Here is a 16,778-nt window from a genome sequence, read left to right as displayed (position 1 = left end):
TCCCGCATTTGAACTACCTCAAATGTGGATTGTTCCACGCACCGAAGCACCATTCAAGCCATCCTTATTTTGAAGCATATTTCATATACCAACTTAAGTCATATGTTCGTCTCATGTTTAAGTAACAGGTTATATAACATTTTACTTAAGCAATACATTTGGACAAACAAAATCACTGATTTCTTTTTTTTCTTCTTTTCTTTATTACGGGAAAGTTGAAGGCGTCAGCTAGCTTTTTATGCAAAGAGTATGGTTTAGAGTCGTCTGTCCAAGGGTTTTTCTTGTATGAGAACATGCATCAGCTTAAAATAAATGTGAATAAAGGGACTAAACAAACAGAAAGACAAATACAAGGAAACGAAAACAGAAATAACGCCATTAACTTTGTAATTTTGATTGTTTCATCTCCTTTGCGAAACTTAAATTTCAAATTCCCACAAAATCCTAATCATCTGAATCGTAAATCTTACTCTGAAGAAAAATACTTTAACAAATTCGGTTTCACGAAAGTAACATTATTTTCAAATAAAATGAATGGAAACCAAATAAAAAGCAACAAAATAAATAAAGCACAAATACGAAAAAATAATACAAATAGAATTATAATCAAAAACTACATAAAGAAATTGGCAATCGCGGAAAACAAATTATGAGAAAGCAAGAAAGAGAAGAGTAAGAAAAAAAAGACCCTCGATCATGCGTCTACAAATCTATCCAACAAACAGATGCGTTATGCAAACCCGCCCCACAAAATCACATCGGTGGACTCAAACGGACATGTACAGAATCGGGAACATCTCACGTACATCACTTTATCTATTGGCAAGTCAAAGGCCTGAAAAATCTGTGCGTTTCTTGCCTTTCATTTACACTGAACAACCACACAAGAACTGTCTCACATAAAATCATATACGCACGCGCGCACACGCACATGTATCGGCACACTCGCACACATGTTTGCAGAGGGTTTTGAAAATAGATAACATAAAAGAAAGGAAGGAAATTAGCCAAAACAAAGAGCCAGTGAAACAAACGTTGAGAACCTTAACTTAAACGTAAATGAGTATAGTTAAGAACAAGTCGCGTAAGGCGAAATTACTACATTTAGGCAAGCTGTCTAACTCACGGAATAAAACTGAACGCACTGCATTTTTTCACCCAGACCGTATAGCATGGTAGTGGTTGCGCTGAGCGGGATAGCACGCTTTTCAGTACCTCTATTCTTGTTACTTTCTGAGCTTGTTTTTAATCCAAACATAACATATGTATATGTTTTTGGAATCAGGAACCCACAGGACATAAGATGAAATTTTTTTAAATGGATTTCGGAAATTTGATTTTAATAATAATTTTTATATTTTTAATTTTCAGAGTTTGTCTTTAATCCGAATATAACATATTAATATGTTTTTGGAATCAAGACATGATTACGATTAAGATGAAATTATTTTTAGATCGTTTTAAAAATAAAAGATTTCAATTACAAATTTTGATTTTTTAATGACCAAACTCATTAATTAATTTTTAAGTCTCCAAGCTGAAATGCAATACCAAAGTCCGGACTCAACTTTCATAAAAAGCCGGATATGACGTCATCATAGACATTTATCGAAAAATTTAAAAAAAACGTCTGGGGATATCATACACAGGAACTCTCATGTGAAATTTCATGAAGATCAGTCTATTAGTTTTCTCTGAATCGCTCTACACACCCACACACACACACACACACACACACACACACACACACACACACACACGCACGCACACGCACGCACATACATGCATACATACACACATACACCACGACCCTCGTCTCGATGATTCCTCGTCCATGTTAAAACATTTAGACAAAACTTGACTAAATGTAAAAAAAGAAAAGGAAATTCTAAATACGCTATTCCAGCAAACACAATTTTAAAAGAATATGGTAAATTGCAAAAGAAATAGTTAAAGCCAACACAAAAATCAGAAAAGGAAACGAAACAAAAAGTTACACTAAATCGTCGTCTACCCAAATGTCATCAAACTCGAACTCCTTAGCAGGTTTCGCCCTGTCTTGCTTTGTCTTGTCATTTTTAGTAGTCTTCTTCTCATTTGGATGGACTTTTTGAGTACCTCTTCTCCCCTCCAAGTCAGATTCCCCCCACCCCTCACCGATGTCGTCTTTATTGTAACGACCAACTTTGGAGAGTTTTGAAGACAAAGTCATCGTCTTCCCGCCGTTTTTAAGACTAACGTTCTCATGATTGCTACTGTTGCTGCTTTGCATGTTTCTATTGGTGGGACCGGCGTCGTCCTCTGCGAAAGATATGTCAACAGCCTGTTGCCCTAAGGTGTCGTCTGGGGATGTTCCTTCGTTGCAAACATCATGAGAAGGGGTTTCACTAAATGCTTTCCGGTCCTGTTTGATGGTTTGACGTTTAGGTCGTCTTACTTTGAGCACTTGGGGTTGGGAGATACTGCTTTCATCGTCTAGGGTTAAGGTGGCTAAGTCTGCGTCAAGAGGTTCTCTTTGGCGAAGGTCTTTGACCGAAGTAGCGTTAGCATACTTTTCTTCCCTGTCATCTTGATTCCAGTTTTCTACCTTGATACTCATTTCCCTCGAAAGGGGTCTGTCGTCTTCCTCTAAAATATCCGTCTGAAAACTGCCTTCATTATTTTCTTCTGGGCATTTGGTAGTGCTCGGATAATTGACAGGATTGTGATCAGTGCGCTTGCTGCTGTCTTGTTTCCGTCTATCCGGAATTTGGGTTTCATTGCAGCTGCTGACACGCTCTTCTGGAATATTTAGACTAGCAGATGTCACCCAGATGTTACCCGCTACTGTGTTGTGTTGAGGTATGGGCGAGTCGTTGGTGCCATGGTCCAACACATGGCAAGAGGGGTCAGAGCTGAGTTGCTCGCGTCCCAGGTTCATGGTGACATTATCACTGTTGACCCTGAACCACAGACCCGACCTTCTGCTGCCTTCACCCGACTCGCGCCCGGATGGTTCTTGACTAAATCCATCCCCTACCTCCTTGGAAGACCAAGCCCTGACTAAATTCTTACCCCTCTTCTCAGCTTTGTTCTTCTCTTTGTTGTCCGTGTCGTTACGGTTGGCGTCTTTGCCCCAGGAGAACCAGTCTTTGGCAAGACGTCTCATCCGTCCTCCCCGTTTGAACCCCTTTTTACTTTTGCTGCTTCGGTCAGTATCGCTCATACTGCGGTCTTCGGCTGCCTCGGATAGTGCCCTCACCAAACGCCTCATCCCTCCGATGCTAAGATCTTCTTCTTCTGGACTGACGATGTCAAAACTGGTTTCGGCTGACCACGCCCTCACCAGAGGCCTACCTCCTTCTCTTTTGTGATCCTTCTTCTCCGTCTTCTTAGTGGAGTCAAAGTTTGTCTCAAAAGAGTGTGCTTCTGCCAAACGCTTACCACCCCCACCCGTGTCTCCCTTCGCTCCCTTTTCACCCACCTCCCCGGCCTCCTCCTCCCCCTTTTTCTTCTTCTTGGTCCAGACAATGTAGGGCAGGCCGGCCACGCCCACCTTAGTCTTCCTGATACGCCTGATTGTCGTGCGCGTTAACCTCGGCCTGGGTGGTGACCTGGGCACCATCGGGAGCGGCGACCTCGGCAGGGACAGCGGGCTCAGCTTTCGGGGTGGTGGGGGCGGGTGGGGGCACGCTGCTAGTTGCTGGTGCGGCGGGAACTGGTGCTGGGGCGGCGGCGACTGGTGCTGGTGCGGCGGGAACTGGTGCTGGGGCGGCGGCGACTGGTGCTGGGGCGGCGGCGACTGGTGCTGGGGCGGCGGCGACTGGTGCTGGGGCGGCGGCGGGCACTTGAGGTGGGTTGGGCAAGACGTCGGCGGGCACGGCTCCCTGGCTGATGGCGTAGATGGCCTGCAAGGAGAAGAAAAAAACGCCTGCACCGCCTGGAGTTGATCGCACGTCAATGTCGCATACATTGCACACGTGCACCACGGAGAAAAGCAAAATCAGGTTGGAACTGAAGACACGTCAAAGCGAACTTGAACTGAAAAAGAGTGCCGCTAAAGACAACCAAAACCAAAAGCGTAGGTTGAAACCGAAGACACTACAATAAAAAATAAAAAAAGAAGTAAGGGATTTAACCGAAAACACTACAGAGGGAGCCGAACCGAACCAAAGAAAGTGAAAAAGGAACTTAAACAAAAACCGAAGACAGAATAATATTGAATTGAGGAATCAATATGAACAGATATAAAAACATTTGAAGAACAGCAAGTGTTCCATTGAGAACCAATTTTAAATCGTCGGGGGAAAAAACCCGATAAGATAAAACCCCTCAGAATACCAGATATTCTTTTTATCTTACGTAGGCATTATCTTATTATATCTTACGTAGGGGAACAGAAAGCTCTGAAAATGCAAGTTGTGTCTCTGAAATCTTGAAGACAACGCACTATCCGGCTTCCTTCACACAAATTTCCGATTACTCATTCAGTACAAGTATGTTCGTTGTTTTGATTTATTTTGTACTTTTTGGAGTTATGGTATTTTTTCGGGTCCATCTTTCGGGCGTACAGTTCAACGGCACAGAATGAAGGAGTCGTACATTAAAATAAAAAGACCAACAAATACTGTACTCACGTATTTAACGAAGACGATACGAATAACAAAGCACGGCGTTTCGGCCACTGGGGTCTTCCTCAAGCACAAAAATCAGGAAAAAAAGAAGACAGACGACATAACAGAAAGAAGAAGTACACTTTACGACTCGCAAAAAAAAAAAAAAAAAAAGATTTTAGTCGTAAAACTTAGCGTCTTTATTTTTGCAATATTTACCTGCTGTGCAGCGGCACTAGGGGCCTGTCCGGCGGCACCGGGGGCCTGACCAGCGGCGTACTGCTGCAGGTACCCGGGAGGGATGTAGACGGGGACCTGACGTTGACCCTGGGAGTTGACCACACCGACGAAAGCCTGCAGGATATCTCGGATGAGGGCTCCGTTGTTCTCCGGGTTCTCGCCCTGCTGCTCCTGCATGCCCCTCATCTTCATGCTGACGTGGCGGCCACCCCCATCACCCACGTTAGACGTGTAGACAGAGTCGCTCAGGTCGGACACCTCGCTGTTTGGGCAGAGGGGACACAAGACAACGGAGAGGTTAGAAAGCGTAGCTTTCAGCTCAGGTACGACAGCTGGAAATGGGTACCTGACCCTATATAGGACCAGGGAAGGATAAGGCAGCGAGGGAGAGGAGAAGGGCACCGCCTTCCTAAAGCTGGCCCGAGAGTAGCTGAGATCTCTAACATAATAATAATAAATAATAATGCATAATATTTATAAAGGGCATGTATCTAGCGTTTAACCCTACGTTGTAGACCTCGCTCCCCTGCGACCAAAATGGTTATGGGATTACCTTTACCTTCTTTTTACATTTAGTCAAGTTTTGACTAAATGTTTTAACATAGAGGGGGAATCGAGACGAGGATCGTGGTGTATGTGTGTACACTAAGCCCAAAAAGTTAAGGATATTTTTTTCAGTGGTATACCCCAGATGTTAAACAGCAGTTTTTGGGTCAGAAATTAACGTGTATTTTAAGATCTGTCTTTCTTCTGCTCAAAAATGCCTTTCAGGAATCTGAGCAATATTTGGGCATGACGTCACATGTTCGTGACCATGCCTACCCTCAAAAATGTCGTTTTTTGACGGCATGATTCACCATCAACAGTCAAAACGGCGACTTAAATTGAACGATATTTTGCATTTTTTACACCAAAATATTTATTTGGTGTCTTACCTAACAAGTCATACAAAGTTCGTTCAAATCCGTCGCGCAGTCAGGCTAATCTAGTGTGTAAAGGAAAGCGACCACTATCCTGAAAAACAGCAACAAATCCAGGGTTTTTGTGGTGCTTTTGCTGGGTAGCTGCAGTTGATATGCAATACATATTAAACTACAAATAGTAGCCTCTCCAAATTACACAGAACGATGACAAAGACCCTGATCTGTACTTGGAGCAGACAGAACCCGAGAATGGACGTTGTAACGGTTTTCCGTTAAAAATTTGCAAACGTTCATAACGTCCTAGAAACAAATGTGACATGCACGCAATTCTGTGTACTTTGCAAAGAATGGTGCCATAACATGTGTGCCAAGTTTCAGAAACATTCTTTCGTGGGCTCAAAAGATATAGCCTCATGACTTTGAAGAAATAAAAAGTAAAATCTCACTCCGCTCTGCTGTTTTATTTTTAGACGATGACGTCTGCAAAACTCATATCAAGGTGGCTGAGTGATCAGGATACACACTTTTCACTATCGAGACAATGCTCTCACAGACTCTTAAAATCCTGGCGATGTCCATCTCCCCAGCTCCATTTCGTAGCATTCAAACTGTCTGATTCGTCACAGCAAATGCCAGATTGTGTCTCGCCGCTATCAAGACGACGATGAGAAAACCCCAGTGTTGCCGCCATCTGACGTCATATTTTTTGAATTATATGACGTCATGTCTGCATTCTTCTGTTATTTGATTCTTTGTATTCTTTACTTCTTTCTTATACACCACAGCTGTGTTCAAAACACGCGAAAAGTTCTTTTCTGCAACTTCTACCGAGCAAGTGATTCGCATCATCCGTGAAAGGCTATACGCATCGCATCGGAGAACGAGAATCAAAATTATAGAAAAAATCCTAACAAAAAGTTGCGCGAAAGACAACAGGGGCAGTATTTTTCACCTCTTTTCAAACGATCATAACTTTTGAGCCCGTAAAAGAATGTTTTTGAAACTTGGCACACATGTAATGGCACAATTCTTTGCAAAGTACACTGAGGGTTTTTGTCATCGCTCTGTGAAATTTGGAGAGGCTGCTATTTGTAGTTTTAGATTTATTGCATATCAACTGCGGCTACCCAGCAAAAACACCATAAAAACCCTGGATTTGTTGCTGTTTTTCAGGATTGTTGTCGCTTTCCTTTACACGTTGGCGGATTTGAACGAAATTTGTATGACTTGTTAGGTAAGACACCAAATAAACCTTTTGGTGTAAAAAATGCAAAATATTATTCAGTTTAAGTCACCGGTTCGACAGTTGAAGGTGAATCATGCCGTCAAAAAACGCCATTTTGTAGGGTAGGCGTGGTCATGGACATGTGACGTCATACCCAAATATTGCTCAGATTCAAGAAACACATTTTTAAGCAGAAGAAAGACTGATTTTCAAATACACGTATATTTCTGACCCAAACATTGCTGTTTAACATCTGGGGTATACCACTGGAAAAATATCCTTAACTTTTTGGGCTCAGTGTATGTGCGTGCGTGTGTGTGTGTGTGTGTGTGTGTGTGTGTGTGTGTGTGTGTGTGTGTGTGTGTGTGTGTAGAGCGATTCAGAGTAAACTACTGGACCGATCTTTATGAAATTTTACGAGAGTTTCTGGGTATGATATCCCCAAACCTTTTTTTCATTTTTTCGATATATGTCTTTGATGACGTCATATCCGGCTTTTTGTAAAAGTTGAGGCGGCACTGTCACACCCTCATTTTTCAATCAAATTGATTGAAATTTGTGTAAAGCAATCTTCGACGAAGGCCGGACTTTGGTATTGCATTTCAGCTTGGTGGCTAAAAAATTAATTAATGACTTTGGTCATTAACAATCTGAAAATTGTAATTCAATTTTTTTTCATAAAACGATCCAAATTTACGTTCATCTTATTCTTTATCAATTTCTAATTCCAAAAAACATATAAATATGTTATATTCGGATTAAAAACAAGCTGTGAAAATTAAGAATATAAACATTATGATCAAAAATAAATTTCCTAAATCAATTTAAAAACAATTTAATCTTATTCCTTGTCGGTTTGACGGCAGTATAAGATTACGAAAAATGAGGTAGTGAATTAATAACTGGGCAGGTGTTATTTTATATTTTTTTTCTATTATGTGCTGGCTGTTATTCAAACACAACCAAAACAACCAAACAACCCACAACTAATCCAAACAATCCCCCCCCCCCTCCCTTCACACCCCTCCCAACCCCATCCCCCATACCTCATGTTGCTGACGGCTCCTCCGACGCAGTTTGAGTTGACACTGTCCATACGGGACACCTTGGACTTGGACTCGACCACGGACGCGGACTCTCGCTGCGTGTAGCTGCAGCAGCAAAGCAACCAGGGGAAGCGTTTGTTCAACACCTCGCGGAAGCGGGGGTGGCTCAGGGCGTAGATGATTGGGTTATGCATGGCAGAGGCCTGAAAACGAATGATGGAAGGTACGAGGTTAGTACTGGGACTAGGTGGCCGAGTGGTAACGCACTTGCGCTCGGAAGCGAGAAGTTGCGAGTTCGACCCTGGGTTAGGGCGTTAGCAATTTTCTCCCCCCTTTCCTAACCTAGGTGGTGGGTTCAAGTGCTAGTCTTTCGGATGAGACGAAAAACCGAGGTCCCTTCGTGTACACTACATTGGGGTGTGCACGTTAAAGATCCCACGATTGACAAAAGGGTCTTTCCTGGCAAAATTGTATAGGCATAGATAAAAATGTCCACCAAAATACCCGTGTGACTTGGAATAATAGGCCGTGAAAAGTAGGATATGCGCCGAAATGGCTGCGATCTGCTGGCCGATGTGAATGCGTGATGTATTGTGTAAAAATAATTCCATCTCACACGGCATAAATAAATCCCTGCGCCTTGAATATGTGCGCAATATAAATTGCATAAAATAAAAATTAAATTTGTTTTAAAAATATCCCTGCGCTTAGAACTGTACCCACGGAATACGCGCGATATAAGCCTCATATTGATTGACTGTTGCGAGTTTAACAGATGACTCTATGATGCGTAGTGAGAGAATGGATAAATATAGTGGGGACATTTTGTTGTTGTTGTTGCATATAATTATGTCACCAATATAATATTGTAATACAAGTTTGAAAATCGTACTTATTCAGCGTGGCCTAAGCAACGGATCGATATACTGTTTGAAATGCGCCCCTGATAATTAATTAAACAGGAAGTTACTATTTAGAATTGTTTACTCGAGATGTGTTGCTGATAAATCAATCAATCAATTAATCAATCAATCAATTAATCAATCAATCAATCAAGCAACCAATCAATCAATCAACCAATCAATTAATTAATCAATCCATCAATCAAGCAAGCAAGCAAGCAAACAACCAACCAATCAATCAATCAATCACAAACCTTGGCGAACATGACGGGGAGCTCCGACACGTAGGGAGTGACCCACTCAGCGGGGCCGAACTGGGCGATGAGGGCAATAGTGGCGTAGGGTGTCCACGACAGCAGGTAGGTCATGATGATCGTCATGGCGATCTTGGCCGTCTTGATCTCGGCCTTCTGGGCGGCCTGACCTTGACGGATCTCGGCGTTGAGCTTCTTGGCCATCTTGCCCATCTCCTTCTCGTGGACGGCCACGGCGCGGTAGATGAAGAAATAGCTGTAGAGGATGATGGACAGAGGCAGGGCAAAGCCGCAGATGTACAGACACATGATGTAGGAGCTGTTTGAGGAGAAAATGAAACACCATATTTGATTAATAATAATAATGGAACATGGAACATTTATATAGCGCTAATTGGATTAGTATTTCCAGAAAAAGTAGGAGTCATAAACTTTAACAGTTGCTTTTAGTTTGCCGGTATTTAATACCTGTGATCGAGGGTCATACACTTTTACATACGCTTTTCGGCTGTGCATATTTAATACATTTGATAAAGAGACTTAATTATCAACTTTCAATTCGACTTTTGGTTGTGGGGATTTAATGACAATATGATCAGTATTGCGGGACACTTTAGATGTTTTATCAACGGACACAGGTGATGCTGGGTTGTGATTTACAACGGGCCAAGATCATAGATGAAGATGCATAATGTGGACATTTCACGAACTTATCCAGATGATGGGAGAATGTGAATACCCGAAGAGACAATGAAGCTGTTCTGTATACTCTTTAAGATGTACAGATAGTGCATGCTTCACAAAGTTATTGTAACTGTTCACAGTTCGCAGATAGTATTTTTACAGTACCGATTTTTCTTGTTATTAATTCGCGTTTTTGTGTTGTTGTTGTTGGTGGTGGTGGTGGTGGTGGTGGTGGTGTTATTGTTGTTGTTGTTGTTGTTGTTGGACCCTGTTGTTGTTTATAATGAGTATAGGAAGGAAGAAGCAACGAAAGAAACAAGCAAGCACTGTGTCCAACCCACCTACCAAAAAAATAAAACACAAGGGCTTACAATCAATTCAACACCGCACAACACGTACCGGAAGTAGTCATTGCGGGTGAGGTAATCGAAAGTGCAGGAGGTCTGGAAGCCCTCAGGGATGTAGGCGCCCCAGCCGAAGAGCGGGGGGATGCTCCAGGTGATGCTCCAGATCCACACCAGCACGATCATCATGAAGGCCTTCCTGTAGCTGAGGGAGCGGGACGCCTGGATGGGCCTGGCGATGACGTTGTAGCGGTCCATGGCGATCGCCGCCATGGTGTTGATGGACATCAAGCCGAAGATGGCTCCGACTAGACCGTACAGCTCGCAAGCTGAGAGACAAAGAGATCAAGAGGATTAAACAACAAGTCGCGTAAGGCGAAAATACAATATTTAGTCAAGTAGCTGCCATTTTTCAGCAAGACCGTATACTCGTAGCATCGTCAGTCCACCGCTCATGGCAAAGGCAGTGAAATTGACAAGAAGAGCGGGGTAGTAGTTGCGCTAAGAAGGATAGCACGCTTTTCTGTACCTCTCTTTGTTTTAACTTTCTGAGCGTGTTTTTAATCCAAACATATCATATCTATATGTTTTTGGAATCAGGAACCGACAAGGAATAAGATAAAAGTGTTTTTAAATTGATTTGGACAATTTAATTTTGATAATAATTTTTATATTTTTAATTTTCAGAGCTTGTTTTTAATCCGAATGTAACATATTTATATGTTTTTGGAATCAGCAAATGATGGAGAATAAGATAAACGTAAATTTGGATCGTTTTATAAATTTTTACTTTTTTTTACAATTTTCAGATTTTTAATGACCAAAGTCATTGATTAATTTTTAAGCCACCACGCTGAAATGCAATACCGAAGTCCGGGCTTCGTCGAAGATAACTTGACCAAAATTTCAACCAATTTGGTTGAAAAATGAGGGCGTGACAGTGCCGCCTCAACTTTCACGAAAAGCCGGATATGACGTCATCAAAGACATTTATCAAAAAAATGAAAAAAACGTTCGGGGATTTTATACCCAGGAACTCTCATGTCAAATTTCATAAAGATCGGTCCAGTAGTTTAGTCTGAATCGCTCTACACACACGCACATACACCACGACCCTCGTTTCGATTCCCCCTCGATGTTAAAATATTTAGTCAAAACTTGACTAAATATAAAAAGGAGATACAGTCGGACCTCAAGCCGAAGATGGCTCCGACTAGACCGTACAGCTCGCATGCTGAGAGACAAAGAGATCAAGAGGATTAGACAACAAGTCGTGTAAAGTCGGTTGTGTGGCCCACTGGATTTGGATGGCTAAAAAAGTTAAGTTTTGTAAAGGACGTTTATTATTTGAATGACATTATTGTATTCTCACAAACCGACTTCAACTTTGTGTTCTATTTGACTTTAGGTGAGGCTTTTTTCCCTTTTTGCCTGGGATTTTTTTAAAATTTCACCATTATTTTTTTCCAGAAAAAAGTTAAAGTACATGTACTTACCAACTTTGCCAAAAATCCATCGCCTATTGAATGCAGAGATGGTGAGGAGGGGGAACCCGTTGACAGCCGAGAAGGTGAGGTCACTGAGGGCGAGGTTCACCACGAACATGTTGGACGGCGTCCTCAGGTTCTTCGTCCTGAAATCACACATAATGTCGTCGCAATAATCCAGCTGATTATGACAATATGTTGAGGAAAACAGATAAAAGTGAAGAAAGTATGAAAGCAAAAACAAACAAACAAACAAGCAAAACAAATAACAAACACACACAAACAGACAAACAAACAAATAGAATACAAACGAAACAAACAAACAAAACAAGTCGCGTAAGGCGAAAATACAATATTTAGTCAAGTAGCTGTCGAACTCACAGAATGAAACTGAACGCAGCAAGACCGTATACTCGTAGCATCGTCACTCCACCGCCCGTGGCAAAGGCAGTGCACGTGGAATTGACAAGAAGAGCGGGGTAGTAGTTGCGCAGAGAAGGATAGCACGCTTTTCGGTACCTCTCTTCGTTTTAACTTTCTGAGCGTGTTTTTAATCCAAACATATCATATCTATATATTTTTGGAATCAGGAACCGACAAGGAATAAGATGAAAGTGTTTTTAAATTGATTTCGAAAAAAAAATTTTGATAATAATTTTTATATATTTAATTTTCAGAGCTTGTTTTTAATCCAAATATAACATATTTATATGTTTTTGGAATCAGCAAATGATGGAGAATAAGATAAACGTAAATTTGGATCGTTTTATAAATTTTTATTTTTTTTTACAATTTTCAGATTTTTAATGACCAAAGTCATTAATTAATTTTTAAGCCACCACGCTGAAATGCAATACCGAACCCCGGGCTTCGTCGAAAAGTACTTGACCAAAATTTCAACCAATTTGGTTGAAAAATGAGGGCGTGACAGTGCCGCCTCAACTTTCACGAAAAGCCGGATATGACGTCATCAAAGACATTTATCAAAAAAATGAAAAAAACGTTCGGGGATTTCATACCCAGGAACTCTCATGTCAAATTTCATAAAGATCGGTCCAGTAGTTTAGTCTGAATCGCTCTACACACACACACACAGACACACACACAGACACACGCACATACACCACGACCCTCGTTTCGATTCCCCCTCGATGTTAAAATATTTAGTCAAAACTTGACTAAATATAACAAAAAACGGAAGAAAAAAGAGGAAGAAAGAGATCAAAGGGAAGGAAGGCAACCGGGTAAGAAAAGAAAACAAAGAAAGAGACAAACCCATGAGACCGACTAGCAAATTAAATGCGCTGCACTGAGGTATCAAGAATAGATGCTGTGTCACACACAAAAGCGGAATTTCAAACTTGAAATGAAATGACAAGAATATTTGTTGAAACACAAAATTGAGAAAATACGCGTATTTAAAATATATTATTTAGCGATAATCCCCCCACACCCCACAGTTTTAATAGCTTGACAGAAGCAGACCATGACACTCACGTTCCAAAGATGTAGATGACGAGCAGGTTGCCAAAGGTACCACTGATGCCGACGAAGGTGATGAACACCCCGATGGCATAGTGCCAGATCACGGGGACGAGAGGAAACTGCTTCCAGTGGGGGTGGATGAAGAGGTCGTAAGTGTCGTAGATGTGGGTGGTGTTGGATATAGAGGCCGCCGTCGTTGCGATTGCCGTCGTCATGGTGATGATTTTTTTCTTCTGAAAGACAGAGAGAGAGAGGGAGGAGCGGTTTTAGTTTGATTGGACTGGTGTGATGTTTCGTAATGTTAGAGTCTGTAAGAAGAAGTAGGATAACAACGAGGAGAGGAGGAGGATGTGGAGGAGGAGGAGAAAAAGACCGAGACACATGAATGGCAAAGAGGAAGAACAATAAGAATGGGGGGAGATGTGGGTAAACTGGGTCGGCAATGAACAAATACAACGGAAAAGGAGAAACATTTATAAAGGAGAACGCACGCGAGAGAGAGAGAGAGAGAGAGAGAGAGAGAGAGAGAGAGAGAGAATGAGAGAGAGGGGAAAGAGAGAGAGAGGGGGAAGAGAGAGGGGGAGAGAGAAAGACAGACAAACAGACAGAGAAGAAGAAAAAAAGCGTAAAAATCAAAACAATCATTAGAAAGAGAGAGAGAGAAAGTGAGAGAGAGAGAGAGAGAGGGGGGGGGGGGGGGGAGATGCAAAGAGCGACAGCCAGACAGACAGACAACCAGCTAGACAGACAGAAAGGCAGGCATACACTTGTTTTTCAACGCAAACTCGTAAAGTTGTTATGCCTTTGACCACTGATTAATTTTCTAATTCACAATGTAACACTGTCGTCAACACCTGCGTGAATGTTCGACTTAATCCTATCAACTGCTGGCAGAAGGACAGAATTCAATTAGCTAAAGCAGTCTTTATTCAAATTTCGTTAGTAAAAATACGTAACATTAATTTTCGTGACACATTATCCCCACGCTGTATGTGACAGCCAATCCGACAGCCAATCCGATTGGCTCGCCGCTGTCACTTGTCACGTCGCTTCGGAACCTAGCTTGATGCAGTAATATTCCCGTTTACAAATGAGTAATAATTTTGTAAAGAATAGCGCGGTTGTCAAGAGAAGACGTGAACTAAGAAGCCTTCCTGATAAATACCCTTTTCTTCTCTTTTTTTCTTCTCTCATTTTTTTAGGGGGGTGGGGGTGGGGGGGGGGGGGGGGTTGCGTTAGTCTTAAACTAGGACAAGCGCTGATATGACGGTGTTCGTTATGCGGTGAGTTTCTTGGTTTTTTGGCTCACGTAAGTGTAGCCTATGCGATCGTAACTTTGTCTGTCTGTGCGTGCGTGCGTGCGTGCGTCTGTGCGTGTGTATGTCTGTGGTAGAAACTCTAACATTTGAAGACGTCACATTACATTGACGTCACATTATGACGTAAGAGGGTTAGACGTCACGCGAAGGAAGTACTGACAGTCTCGGTCATTATTATTTTGAGCGCGCCGAGACTAGTTGGCAGTCGTGTCCTTGTAAGTAGGCTACATGCAGACAGACAGATCTAGATCTAGTGTCTCGCTTTCTTGCACAGTTTCACCTATGCTCTTTCTGTGTGTGTGTGTGTGTGTGTGTGTGTGTGTGTGTGTGTGTGTGTGTGTGTGTGTGTGTGTGTGTGTGTGTGTGTGTGTGTGTGTGTGTGTGTGTGTGTGTGTGTGTGTGTGTGTGACGGAGTGATTGAGTTTGTGTTACTGTTTGTCGATTTCTTACGTGAGCCTTGATGGCTTCGCCTCTTGTTTTTCTGGTGACAAAGGTCCATGTGCATTTCTACTATTGTTGTCGTCACTAGTTTTTGCCTTCAAAGTGTAATTAATGTCAGTTTGACACAAACTAAGGCTAGGAAACGTACAAAGAGCTGTGCGCTGGAAGCTGACGTAATCAAAGAGAAGGAAAAGGAAGATGTCAGTGTGGTAACGCTGCTTGATTGCAAGACTCTTTCTCTTTGCACTTTAGAACTTCTGTTTTAAAATCGAGTAGCCTGAACTTAAATCCCATTAAGCTAGATTTCTGATCAACACCAACCCCCCCCCCCCCCCCCCCCCCCCACCACCACCCCCCTCCACACCCAAATAATTCTATGTTTCGATATTTATATATTTTTTCTTTTACTGTAGACCTGACCCCCAAAATCCGTCATTTTCACGAATGCCTTAGGCTAATATTGTTGCATGCAGAGGGCAGGAACCATGCTAAAGTTCTTTGATGTGATCTGAACTGCTGCAGCACGGAAACCGAACTGTCGTCATTTCGGCTGATCGCATTATCTACGTCAGCGCGTCGATCGCCCGTTACCATGGAAATCAGACGAATCGGAAGCAAAATCGAAGGGATCTATTCTATTCCGTGTTATACAGTAGTTGAGGTACAGTAGTACATATTCTTGTTTTTTTCGTTCATTACACACAGCATATGCACATTTTTCAAGGGGAGAGGGGGAGAAGAAAATGGAACTAACAAGAACTCAACCTACAGAAGCAGATACGATTTTTGTATACCATTTTATATCAAATACAGTTAGAAAAGTAATAGTACTTGCTCATAATTTTCCTCCAAAGTTAGCAAAATAACAACTTTTGCACAGGATTTCCCTATATTTTGAACATATCATTTTTAGTCATAACAAGCTGTGTGCCAAATGTTTCTCAGAGAAAGTGAAGTTATAACTTGTGTACAGAATGGTGGTTTTTTTTCAAAGTTAGTGAAACTGTTAATGTTTGTAGGGGTTAGCACATTTATAAGTTTGTAAAGAATGTATTTTACGTTACAACATGCGTTCATCATTTTTTCTAAGAGTTGCAAAGTTAGAATGTGTGTACAAAGTTTATAGAACTTACAATCTCTGAATACATAATGTTCTCCCAAACGTTGGCGAAGTTATAACGTTTGTACAGAACGTGAAAGTTACAACCTTCATACAGAATGTTCCACCGCAGTCAGCAAAGTTACATACTGTTTGTACAGAATTTTCCACTCGAGAAAGCGAAACCAATGCTGCTACGTGCCACATTTGCAAACCAAAACGTCAGAAAATGATTGGTAAAAACTCACCTGACACAAAAGAAGAAGAAAGACGGTCGCACCAGAGCAGTCCCAACAGACAGCTAGGAAAGAATGGCTGGACTGATGGCAAGATGGCTAGGCCCCACAAGCAGGCGAAGGGGAGACTGCAAACCTAGGACCTCAAGAGAGAAGATGACTCACGTTTCAGAGTCCCCGGTCTTTTATACACCTGTCCATCGTGCCCTGCCCTAGGTGGTGCCACAGAGAGATTATGGAGGGGCGTGGGGAGGGACCAGGTAAAGATGCGTGCAGATACTGCTTAGTTTTCTCCCGCGTCATCATGGCACTGGCACTGGAAGAGAAGGATCTGCGAACAGGGATGAGCAGGGAGGGGAGGGAAAGAGAGGGAGAGAGCATTTTGCCGTATTGACAAATATCTGAGGGGGAGAGAGAGAGAGGGGGGGAGAGAGAGGGAGCGAGAAGGAAGGGGGCGGGGAGCAGTAAAGAGAGAGAGACAGAGAGAGAGAGACGAGAGAG

At 42.2% G+C, this 16,778-nt stretch overlaps 1 protein-coding gene across 1 annotated transcript; it reads right to left on the bottom strand.

The window, feature by feature from the left end:
- Positions 1–3,508: 3,508 nt before the first annotated feature.
- LOC138958554 (rhodopsin-like) lies at positions 3,509–13,406 on the bottom strand. Its single transcript, XM_070329752.1, has 7 exons — positions 13,195–13,406; positions 11,707–11,843; positions 10,266–10,539; positions 9,183–9,501; positions 8,027–8,229; positions 4,812–5,094; positions 3,509–3,887 (listed from the first exon to the last, which is right to left on the bottom strand). Exons 1-7 carry the CDS (start codon positions 13,395–13,397, stop codon positions 3,537–3,539), a joined length of 1,770 nt encoding a protein of 589 aa, XP_070185853.1. The 5' UTR covers positions 13,398–13,406; the 3' UTR covers positions 3,509–3,536.
- Between the last annotated feature and the right edge of the window lie 3,372 nt (positions 13,407–16,778).

Source organism: Littorina saxatilis, linkage group LG2 (assembly GCF_037325665.1).
Source record: "Littorina saxatilis isolate snail1 linkage group LG2, US_GU_Lsax_2.0, whole genome shotgun sequence".
NCBI classification, from domain to species: Eukaryota; Metazoa; Mollusca; class Gastropoda; order Littorinimorpha; family Littorinidae; genus Littorina; species Littorina saxatilis.
The sequence above is the reverse complement of the archived record's forward strand: the minus strand, read 5'-3'. Positions and strand labels throughout refer to the sequence as shown.

Bases quoted from the DNA above. Each gene is read 5' to 3' on its own strand.
- LOC138958554 (XM_070329752.1), bottom strand. From the start codon at position 13,397: ATGACGACGGCAATCGCAACGACGGCGGCCTCTATATCCAACACCACC. The intron at 8,230-9,182 runs GTTTGTGATTGA...ATTCGTTTTCAG, and splicing joins TCCCCGTCATGTTCGCCAAG to GCCTCTGCCATGCATAACCC. The intron at 3,888-4,811 runs GTAAATATTGCA...TTCTCCTTGCAG, and splicing joins CTAGTGCCGCTGCACAGCAG to GCCATCTACGCCATCAGCCA.